The 12,160-nt window shown below is 44.7% G+C and overlaps 1 protein-coding gene across 1 annotated transcript in view; it reads left to right on the top strand.

The window, feature by feature from the left end:
• The window catches only part of KCNQ2 (potassium voltage-gated channel subfamily Q member 2), a 136,039-nt gene that overhangs the window by 110,706 nt on the left and 13,173 nt on the right, over window positions 1-12,160 (top strand). Inside the window, 4 exon segments of the mRNA XM_088442846.1 lie at window positions 817-1,043; window positions 4,789-4,894; window positions 6,329-6,460; window positions 8,083-8,190. Of these exon segments, the coding sequence (XP_088298972.1) occupies window positions 817-1,043; window positions 4,789-4,894; window positions 6,329-6,460; window positions 8,083-8,190 (573 nt within the window).

The raw sequence follows: 12,160 nt of genomic DNA, 5'->3' as shown, positions 1-12,160 counted from the left end.
AGTATGTGGCATTCTCATATCAACATCCTTGCTCCCTACTTCCCTGTGTGACTTTTCTATTGTGTCCTGTTATAGACTATATGTTTACCAAATGTTTGCGTATATGAAAATGCCACCATTCTCTTGTGTGAGTGCTTTCCTCTGGAGTGCACATTGGCAATTTTGATGTGAGGCAGGGGCAGAACTATGGGAGACAATGGAGGCGCCTGCCGCCGGGCTCCAGGTCTGAAGGGGCACCTCCTGCATTTTCCACAACATATTCACCCCACTTAGAGCTGTAACTATGTACCAAGAGTGTACCGTGACGGCCACCCGTACATGGCACCTGAGTAGCCACCATACACTAGTGGAGAGCTCCATGTCAGACCATCAGCTGCTGCCTTCATCTATCTATGACCTGTCTGCATGAAAATTGCTACATCACGGCTGTGACGGAGTGGGGGGGGGGACCAAATTATAACTTGCCTCCGGGCGTCTGGGATGAACTTACGCCACTGATGTGAGGAGTGTATGTGTGTACAGTATGTGTGTGTGTGTGAACAGTATGTGCATATTTAAGTGTAGATATGATGCTTTTAAGCCAGTAATGTTATTAAACCAAATCCACTGGGGTTTTGCTTTTAATAACATTAGCAATTGTCTCATTGTCATTGATGTTGGCAGCAAAAGGATTACTGTTGACTAATTAAATGTATATGACATCTATTTTAGGGTCAGTGCATAACCTTTTGTTGCAACATGATGATTTTTTTTCTGTGCTACAAAGATGGTACATGGGTGCTTTTTGGTTAGTGCCTCTGTTTTCCTGTTTGTCAGCAGCCAGAAAGTAAGCCTGAAGGAAAGGGTATTCTCCAGCCCCAGAGCTGTTGCCACAAAAGGCAAAGGTTCTCCCCAAGCCCAAGGCATGCGACGTTCCCCAAGTGCTGATCAAAGCATGGAAGACAGTCCTAACAAAGTGCCCAAGAGTTGGAGCTTTGGAGATCGGGGACGAACCAGACAAGCTTTTCGCATCAAGGGATCAGCATCGCGGCAAAACTCTGAAGGTGAGAGGGCTATGGTGGTTGATCCTGATATGGGGTGGAAAGCTGTATTGAGACAACACTGTAACCCAGTGATTCCCAACCTCGGTCCTCAAGGCACACTAACAGTCCTGGTTTTAGAGATATCCATGCTTGAGCAAAGATGGTTAAATCAAAATATCCAAGGTACTAATTAAGTCACCTTTGCTCAAGTATGGCTATCCATAAAACCTGGACTGTTAGTGTGCTTTGCGGACCATGGTTGGGAACCCCTGCTGTAACCTCAGTCCAGGTACCAGACATATTACATTTGCATATTACTTACAAGTTCACAGGAGAGGTCTGATCCCATTAGTAAAAAGTTTTAAAGTTTATCTAATGAGGAGGCAGGAATTGCTGTTTCATATATAATTCCTGCCTCCTCTTCAGTTAACAGTCAATGGCTGTGAAGTGACTGTGGACACATGGCCCTGCAATGTTGAATTAGAGAAGGGTAATTAATAGAACTTCTTTAAATGTATTTACAGATGTGTCCTTATACACTATTGCTGCAGTCATGCCAAACAGCCCTTCTCGGTGTGCCAGGTCCCCATAGACTCTGTTTGCCCAGAGAGTCTGATTCGTGTCTTATTTCACCCAAAAATGCGTCTTAGTCGCAGTGCAATAAAACCACTTCACGAGACTGAACTGATTAATATGATATGCGATACTTGTATATCTGTGTGCGACAGAGCCTGAATTTATATATGACGTGCAATGATGCATTTACCGTGACTTTTTTCCACACATAGGGGCCTATTTAACAACGAGTTTTCTCATATGCACCAAGTTATTAAACTCGCTGTGTATGCTAAATGGTGCTCCAGCCAATCAGCTCCAACTGTCATTTTTCAAACAGAAGACAGGAACGAATTGGCTGGAGCAAAATTATCTTTCGCAATAAGTTTTATCACTCGTTGCCGGTGGTGTAACTAAGGTTTTTGTAGCCCAGGGCAAATAAAAAAACTGAGCCCCCCCCCCACCCCAAGTATGTGCGCGCGCAGGACAAGTAAGTGTGGTCACATGCCACAAGGGGCGTGGTCACTGGAAACTGGGGGCGTGGCAATATGACACACCACCATTTCTCGTCACTCTGGAAACATTCCTTTCCATTCCATATGCACCTTAATGCCCCAAGTAGTAGTGCCCCTCTTGCAATGCCCACTGTAGTAGTGCACCCTTATACAGTGACCCCAGTAGTACCACTTATACAGTGCCCCCAATAGTGGTCCCCCCTATGCATTGCCCCTTATAAAGTGTCCCAGTAGTGGTACCCCTATGCAGTGCCCCTTATACAGTGCTCTCAGTAGTGCCCCTTATACAGTGCCCCAGTAGTGCCCCTTATACAATGCCCCAGTAGTGGTCCCCCTTATGCAGTGCTCCCAGTAGTGTCCCTTTTACAGTTCTCCCAGTAGTACACCCTTATACAGTGCCCCCAGTAATTCACCCTTATACAGTGCCCCTTGTGCAGTGCCCACAGTTGTCCCACTTATACAGTTCCCCTTATGCAGTTACCCCAGTAGTGCCCCCTATACAGTGCCCCCAGTAGTACCACTTATACAGTGCCCCAGTAGTGGTCCCCCTATGCAGTGCTCCCAGTAGTGCTCCTTATACAGTGCCCCCAGTAGTGGTCCCCACCATGCAGTGCCCCTTATACAGTGCCCCAGTAGTGGGGCCCCTACGCAGTGCTCCCGGTAGTGCCCCTTATACAGTTCGCCCAGCAGTGGTCCCCCTTATGCAGTGCTCCCAGTAGTGCCCCTTTATACAGTGCCCCCAGTATTGGTCCAGTCTATGCAGTGCCCCTTATACAGTTCCCCAGTAGTAGTCCCCCCTATGCAATGCCCCCCGTTAATAGTCCTCCCTGTGCAGTTCCCCAAGTAGTGGTGCCCCTTATATTGTGCCCCAGTAGTAGTCCCCCTATGCAGTGCCCCAGTAGTAGTCCCCCCTATGCAATGCCCCCAGTAGTGGTCCCCCCTATGCATGCAGTTCCCCTTATATAGTGCCCCCATGAGTATTTGCCCTATGTAGTGGTCCCCTCTATGCAGTGCTCCCAGTAGTGCTCCTTATACAGTGCCCCCAGTAGTGGTCCCCTCATGCAGTGCTCCTTATACAGTGCCCCAGTAGTGGGGCCCCTACGCAGTGCTCCTGGTAGTGCCCCTTATACAGTTCGCCCAGTAGTGGTCCCCCTTATGCAGTGCTCCCAGTAGTGCCCCTTTTTACAGTGCCCCCAGTATTGGTCCCCTCTATGCAGTGCCCCTTATACAGTTCCCCAGTAGTAGTCTTCCCTATGCAGTGCCCACAGTAGTGCCCCTTATATTGTGCCCCCAGTAGTAGTCCCCCCTATGCATGCAGTTCCCCTTATATAGTGCCCCCATTAGTATTTGCCCTATGTAGTGCCCCTTATATAGTGCCCCATTAGTGGCCCCTTCTATGCAGTGCCCCAGTAATCCCCCCCTTTGCAGTGCCCCTTATATAGTGCCCCATTAGTAGTCCCCATATATATATATATATATATATATATATATATATATATATGAACAAAGACACACAAAAAAAAAAAAACTTACCTGAACCGCCGCTCCTGCGGCCGCCGCCATCCACTCCTCTGTCCTCCCGGGCCAGCCCGCTCTGCACTATGGGAGAAACATTGTGATGTCATGACGTCTCTCCCATCACCCACTACGGAAGCCGGAAGATGGAGCTCGTAAGTGAGCTCCAGCAGTCGGCACAGCAGTCAATGAGAGACCGTCTGACTCTTATTGGCTGCCAACACAAACACACTGCTGCCGGGTAGTACTAGTGTACTAGCCAGTGGCGGTGTTTGTTACTCTGTAGTGCGAACCGCACTACACTGACAAGTGTCCTGGACCTTCGGTCCAATTGTGCCCAGAAATGCGCCCTGCTCTACACCCCCCGCCTAGATACGCCACTACACGTTGTGTGTGATAAAACTCATTGATAAATAGGCCGCAAGTTTTGTTGTGCTTCGTATACATTTATACTCGGATGCCCACAGATACACAAGTGTCGCATTTCTAATTAAGCAAAGATGCTTCACCACTTGGCTCACTCGCGCCAGACGCCTCATGCCTCATGGCATATTGAGACTAGGTGTATAATGACTCATTTGTACTACTACTCACCCTGCTACATTTTATAATTGTGGAATTTATAATTTATTAATTTTTTGTTTATTTAAATTTGATTCATAGATCACAAATGGGATGTGGACAACAGTGTTAAAGATAATAACTGCCAGGGAATAGGGCAGTGTTTTGTTTGTTAGAAGTACTGCAATTTGCAGGATTTTTAATTTTAATAATGATACTCCCATTGCTATAGTAAGACCATTTTTTTTCACAAATCAATGAAAATGATCTAATTCACTGTGCATGTAGTGCATTATTCCTATAGGTGGTGCTGTGTTCATTGGTAACTAAACCAAAGGTTTGCTGATACATTTCCATAAACAACATAACAGTATGGCACCATCTATAGGCTCCACATTTCCCCTGTTTTAGCAACAGTATTACAAATTAAAAGTGGAATCCATACATACTTTAAACAAGACATGCTGCTTGGCAAGTGCATTCATTATTGAAATAATGTCCACTAGATAGAACTTTTATATTAGTGATGTTGCCCTCTCCCCTCTTTCTGCAATAAAGTGTAGCTCATACAACTTGTTCTAATCTGAAACTAATAGATGGGGGGTGTTTCCCTCTTGCAGCCAGTCTCCCAGGGGAGGAACTTCCCGAGGATAACAGGAGTTGCAATTGTGAGTTTCTGGCTGATGATCTGACCCCTGGCCTCAAGGCTTCTATTCGAGCTGTGTGGTAAGTAATGCTTCTAAAATATTTCTGAAAAGATATAGCGCTGTGGAAAATATGTTGGATATTAACATAAACTGGGATTTACTTAAAAGCAGTACCCTTGAAACATGAGGTTGCAGTAGCTTTATTAACAACTGGGTGACCAGGAGAGTCACCCAGGGGCCCCCACAGATAGCTACATCAACAGTGTGTGTGTGTGGGGGGGGCACTGTGGCATAATGTGAACTGGGGTTTCTGTGTGGCATAATGTGAACTGAGGGCGTCACAGTGTAATTAACACATTTGTGGTGCTGGGAATGTACACATTATACTTGGTAATCATATCATATTGACCATTTTATTGGCAGTGGCCCTCAAAAGTTAGTTGCCCTGGGCCCCCCACAAACCTTAAATCTGGCCCTGAATAGCGCTAATCATACTACTCGTGCTGAGGGAAAGTGATCCCACCCACCAATGGTCCCACTGTACAGGTGCCATGACCAGTTCAGTCAGTTGCAGCATAATAAATGTCTTAAGATAGCTAAACACTATGCAATTTGCTAATAATCGGTCATCGACCTGATTTATTGTATAACGTGTATAAACTTTTGATTATCTGATAGATCGGCCAAGAACGAAAATCTCTTCATCAATTTCCTGATATCGAGCAGTGTGTGTGCATTTTCGATAATCTGCTGATATTTCCTATGTTTTCCTGTCACTATGTCATCCTCCTTGTGAGCGTACATATGCAAAATGAGGGTGGTGTGGTGGAAAATCGGTAGCTTCTTATAAAAAAATAGCATAGTGTGTAACACAGGGGCCTGTTTGTCACAATCAAAAAATTTTTACAGTGTGTAGCTAGCTTTAGTTGTTTGATTTGAACATATTTTCTTCATATTCATTTATTTAATGAAGCATCATTAAAGAGTTATTAAGCTGCATACATACGGGACGATTTTCCTGAACGATATGAACGATAACAATCTCGTTCAATAATAAATTGTTCATATCGATTATTTTTATGCAGTGAACGATCGACCAACAACCAACGATGTGCGTTCCCGCATGAACGCACAACGATATCTATGGTCGACCGTACATGTAGGCCAACTTGGACGATTTTGTCAAGATTTACCTGTAAAGACATGACTTCACTGAAATACTATCATAGATATCTATCAGTGTGTACACCCAAAATCATTTGCCCTGCACTACAGAAAGTTGGAGGGAAATCTATCAATGATAACTTTGGTTGTACCGTGTGTATGCAGCATTAGAGACAAATGTTGTTCTGTAGTATCATTGGCTGCAGTTTTTTTACCCTCCTGTAGGTGGTGATGTTGCATGCAATAGTAGCCATAAGATGTATTTTGCCAAGCCAGTTATCCAGCTTAGTTATAGGCAGAAGCCAATGAATAGCAATAGGCTGATGTTATTGTTGCCTTGTTTTCTAAGCATAATGCGCTTTCTGGTGTCCAAACGGAAATTCAAGGAGAGCCTCCGACCATACGATGTCATGGATGTGATAGAGCAGTACTCGGCTGGACATCTTGACATGCTCGCCCGGATCAAAAATCTGCAGTCCAGGCAAGGAATCCTCACAGCTTCTCATTCTGCTGTGCACACTTTTAAATATACACATTTGCTGTGCAGTTACATGAAATGTCACTTAGTATCTGACGGTATTATTTGCCGTCTCTGTCCAAGATCTTCTGACATCTACCTAAAGGGAGAAGTTTCCAGCAAAAATTTTTTTGCATTATTTATATTTAATGATACTCATAGGATGAGCGCATACATAACAAGTCTCAACTAAGATATCAAGAGATAAGTTACTAAATGCTTTCATTGTCCCAAGTTAAAGCATATAGATTATTCAGTGACACAAAAGGATAGAGGAAGTTTATGTACAATTGTCCACATCATTGTCAGATTGAGTTTCTCACAATGTTTGACCTGTGTGTGCGTAAACCAGAGTGTACTGGTATGTAGAAACTGGCCATTCACACTGCTGCCCAATGTTATAATAAGGGAGCAAATGCACTTAGTTGTTGGATTTGATGATGCCAGCTTCCAGCACTGTAAAAGAAAGTGTGGCACTACCTCAGAAAAGGTTAGTGTGATGCTAGACTGCAATGGAGTAAGGGTGATACTTATTTTCAACTTGGGAAAAGGAGGTCAGGCGATATTAACTCTCAAGTGGGGAAAATTGGGAGGGCTATGCTAGCCACCATGGTTCTGAACAGAATGCCCAAGTTCCACATATGTCATGTCAAAGATGATGTTTAATTCCAGGTCAAGAATAATGTTACTTCCTGCCAAGTTGGTTTAAGGTTGGTAAAGTCCACAGTTAAGTTGTACTATGGATAGCATAGGCGCCTAATAAATGATTAAGGCACTACTTGTCATTACGGTACATGACGGACTTCCATTCAGCCAACACAATTGCAGGTTGGATGACAGTGAGATGTTACTATTGAACTCTGTCCTGGCAATTTTCCCTTCACAAATATCCAGGGTCTGTATCACCCATGATTAATATGTTGGACTGTGATTCGGTTTTAGCTTTATGGCTTGATAATATTCATCTTTATAAAGATATATATATCGCAATAAGGGTATAAGCAATTTATGGCCATATGTAATCAACACAATATGTATTTTGATCTGTAGCTATTTTTTATTTCTTTTCAATTTCTGTTATTAAAATTTATTATTATTTTTTTTTCTGGGCATTTGTGTGCAAGAAGTACATCATTTCTATATAGTCTCTTGATTGGAACTCAGCGCTTCTAATAAATGCCTATTTCAGCAGCCAGTACACTCTGACATGCATATGTGTGATGAATACTCTTGTGACTAATTGTCTCGTGTCATATTCTGTATTTCTTCACTCCTTCATCATGATACACAATCCCTCTCTATAATCTCACACTGTGTCTTTCATCATGAACCATAGGAATATATGTTGATCTATATCCAGTATTCCAACCAGGATATTGCCACATATACATGCAAATATATTCCAGCATTCCCAGCCATCCAGGTTGTGCCTGGAGGCTTCTGCAGCAACCTACACACTGACGCAGCTGTATTCATCCAAATGGAATATATTTCCAAACTCTTTCAATTTTTCCTTCCTAACTTTTCCCCACGTTGCTTCATTATGCATTTTTGCTGGTGTATTGTTTTTCTATTTACTTTGCCAGGATAGATATGATTGTGGGTCCCCCACCCCCTTCAACACCCCGGCATAAGAAGTACCCAACCAAAGGATCAGTGCATTCTACCAAAGAATCTCCCCAGTACTCTCCTAGGTTAGGATTCACCAAAACGCCTCTTTTGTCTGGACTGCTTTTTTTTTCTTTCTTTCCTGAAGGTGAACCCCTTCCAGCCCATGGTTTGTGATGGCATATAGATGCTGGGGAACCTTGGGCAACGCTAAGAAAACCCCCATGGAAAGGTTTCGGATTCCATCTGATTAGAATAGTTCCCGATAGACTGGTGGCCATGATAAACAAACATATATAAGGACAAGTATAGAAAAGTCCAAGAATTAGACAATATTTTCAGAGTATGGTTTGCAGAAGAGATTGGTTCACTAAAGCTTGATAAAAAAAATAAATGAAATTAATTTTAAATGGATCATTTTTTTTTTTTTTTTACACATATTAGTCACCAAAAAGTTTTACATATATAGTCACCAAAAAATGAAACATAAATAAATAGATGCTGTGATATCTTTTAAAAATGCTGTTTTTAATTATTCAAATCAACTTATATATACTGTATATGTCAAGTTTAATAGAAGCACTAGCACATGAAACATGAATATATTGTACTTTGGCTGTGTTGGCTCCACTCTAAAACATATGGTATGTACGTGAGTGCAGAATGCTTGTCACGTGAGTTTTGTTGCATTGTTTATTTGGTGCAAACTTACTCCATCTATATGACTCTTAAAAAAAAACCAAAAAAAAAAAAACCAAACTTCACTTTAAAATATCTACTATGACAAACAAAATACATGTAAATATTAGATGGGATTTAATATTTTGGAAACTCATTATGCAGAAAGTGAAATAAAGGGAAAAAAAATTATTGCTGCTGCCGATTGATTTTGGCATATAACATACTGTATTCAATGTTTTTTTTTTATGAAATAGTGATTTATCAAATTTGCAATTTTCTTCTTCATGGTCCATAGGATCCACAGAATCTACCTTGGGCTATGTAGTTGGAGAGATCCATTGCAACAAACAGATACAGCTTTAAAGCTCGCAGCATGCACTAGTCCTCCTCCCTATATACCCCACCTCCAGCCACAGGCTTTCATTTTTTTTGTTTGGTGCGCGGCAAGTATCCAGACGCATCTGTTTAACAGCGAGACTGCTTAGGCAGTCCCAGGCTTTTTTCTTTTATGATTTACTTTAGTTTTTTAACTTCTGAGTTTAGCGGTACTAGTCGCCGAATAGGACGCAGGTACCGCGACTCAATCTACCTCCGCCGATGCCGAAACGCCTTTACCGCTATATGCCTGGGGATTTCGGCAGGCCTCAGCGATGCTTAGCTAGCGGCGATGCTGGGGTCCGGACTGCGATCGGATTCACGGAGATGGCAGGTAAGCGATTCTTCATGAGGAGAATTGTGCGCGAGGCAGTCCAGGCCTCTGGTGTAGGAAACGCACCAGAGGCGGCTGCGGTTGAAGGCCTCGTGTAAAGTGTACTCACTAAGGCAGCCGGGTTCATATCGTCTGTTGTCGGGGATGGGTAGTAGACGCACTAGAGTGCACTAGTTAGCGTCTACTACTGTAAGGCCAGCGTATCCGTGCCGTCAAAATCGCAGCTTAGGGGAGAGAGGCGCTCCCCCGGCAGCTCCTCCCCCGACCCAGACGCAACTTCTGGTTGCGGATTCCCTGGAATCCTTGCCTTTTGTGGGGAAGGTACTGTTTGGACCAGAGCTGGATGACATAGTGTCTTCTCTGGCGACATCTAAATCTGTGGGGTTGCCATCTACGACTACCCCTAAGTATAGGCAGTCGTCAGCTTGGTCCTTTCGCCCACAGAGTAGGGCAAAGGGACAGTCCTCATTTACACAGGATAATTCCCACAGGAGACGGCAGACCAAGAAATCCTGGTCAACCAAGCGTCCTGCTTCCAAGCCGGATGGTAAGCCCACTGCCTGATGGGGCAGGCCTCCCCCTGGGGGGTCTCAAGGTTGGAGGCCGACTCCTACAGTTTTCTCAGGCCTGGCATCAGACCACAACAGATGCCTGGGTCCGAGAGGTGATCTCTCAAGGTTACGCTATCATGTTCCTGAGGCATCCCCCTCAAAGGTTTGTTGGTACAACCCTACCTTTAGACCCGGTCAGGTCCTCGGCCTTCCAGGAGCCTGAGGTCAGGAGTCATAATCCCCATTCTTGTGACGCAACAGGGAAGGGGTTATTCAAATTTATTTTTGTTTCAGAAACCAAATGGGTCACATCGCCCTATTCTGAATCTGAAGTCTCTCAACAGATTCATCCATGTACCCAAATTCCGTATGGAAACCCTGAGGTCAATTATGCTGGCAATGGAGCGTGAAGATTTTATGGTCTCCCTGAACATATAGGATGCATATCATCATGTTCCGATTGCATGAACCCACCAAAAATTTCTGAGATTGGCAGTAGATCAGCAACATTACCAATTTCAGGCTCTACCCTTCGGGGTGGCCACAGGCCCTCAGGTATTTACCAAAATAATGGCAGTGATGACGGCTCATCTCAGACGACAAGGAGTCAGGATACTGCCATATTTGGACTTCCTGATATTAGCACAATTGCAGGAGTTGTTACAATGTCATCTTCAGATGACCATTGTCTGCTTACAAGAGCACGGCTGTATAATAAATTGGAAAAAGTACTCTCTTTCTCCAACTCAGCAGATGGTGCACTTGGGGGCGCTGCTAGACTATCTGGGCCAGAGGATTCTCCTACCAGAGGACAAGATTGCGGCACTACAGTCTCGTGTGTGCAGTCTACACTGCAAACAAAGTGTGTCAGTTCACCTGGCAATACAGGTGCTGGGCTCCATGGTATCCACATTCGATATGGTGGCGTATGCCTCAGTGGGATGGTCAGTATCATTGGATAAAGTCTCAGATGATCCGCATCTAGCCAGAGATTCGGCTCTCCCTCACTTGGTGGCTGGAAATGACTCATTTAGACAAGGGTCATCCGTTATGGGTCCCAGAGTGGGTATTTCTCACCATGTTTGCAAGTCTGCTAGGATGGGGAGTGGTGACAGGGCATCACACCTTTTAGGGAACGTAGACGACTGAGGAATGTCGCCTACCGATAAATATCTTGGCGCTTTGTGCAGTGCAACCAGTCTGATAACGCAAGCACAGTGGCCTACATCAACCATCAGGGCAGCCATGAGGGAAGTGGCAAACATTCTGCAGTGGGCAGAATGCCATCTTCCAGCAATCTCTGCAATATTCATCCCAGGAGTCCTCAACTGAGAAGCTGAGTTCCTAAGTCATCAGGACATACATGCCGGAGAATGGGCTCTTCATCCGAACGTCTTCAACTACTGGTGGACAGGTGGGAACTACCAGATGTAGACCTCATGGCCTCACGCCATAACCTTAAGGTCCCCAGGTACGTCTCCAGAACGGTATACAATCGGCTTCCCAACTGCTTTATCCCGGCGTGGGATAAATGGCCGGCGTCTATATCTAGACGCCTGTCATTTCCCCGACGCCGACACAGCCACGGGGGGGAGGGTTAGGTTTAGGGCTCCCGGGGGGGAATTAGGGTTAGGCAAGCCCCCCGGGAGGGTTAGGCTAGGGCGAGGGAGGGTTAGAGTTAGGCACCCCCGGGGGGGGACTTAGGTTTAGGCAGCAGGGAAGGGGGGGGTTAGGCACTTAGAGGGGGGATTAGGGTTAGGCACATGGGGGGGAGTTTAGGGTTAGGCACCCCTAAGGAGGTTTAGGGGGGTTAGGTTAGATTAGTAGATACTTACCTTACCACAATCAGGATTTCCAGCGCTGTCGGGCTTCCGCTGCCGGGCTCTGCGGTTTTGTCAGGCTGCCGCTGCCGGAATTCGAACTCCCGGCCATGCGGCAGCCGGGATATCATACCGATTCCCTGCAGGATGCTGCATCTCCCAATCTATGAGGTTGTTTGAGAATCTATGGAGCCAGAATGCTGCCTGAGTTTTAAACTATTATTTTTATTACACAGTGCAGCATCTGTGGTCTGAGCGGAAATCAATCATTTATTTGATTTTAATGATTTCATAC

Source organism: Taudactylus pleione, unplaced genomic scaffold (genome assembly GCF_031769625.1).
Source record: "Taudactylus pleione unplaced genomic scaffold, aTauple2 ptg000018l, whole genome shotgun sequence".
Lineage (NCBI taxonomy): Eukaryota > Metazoa > Chordata > Amphibia > Anura > Myobatrachidae > Taudactylus > Taudactylus pleione.
The sequence above is the reverse complement of the archived record's forward strand: the minus strand, read 5'-3'. Positions and strand labels throughout refer to the sequence as shown.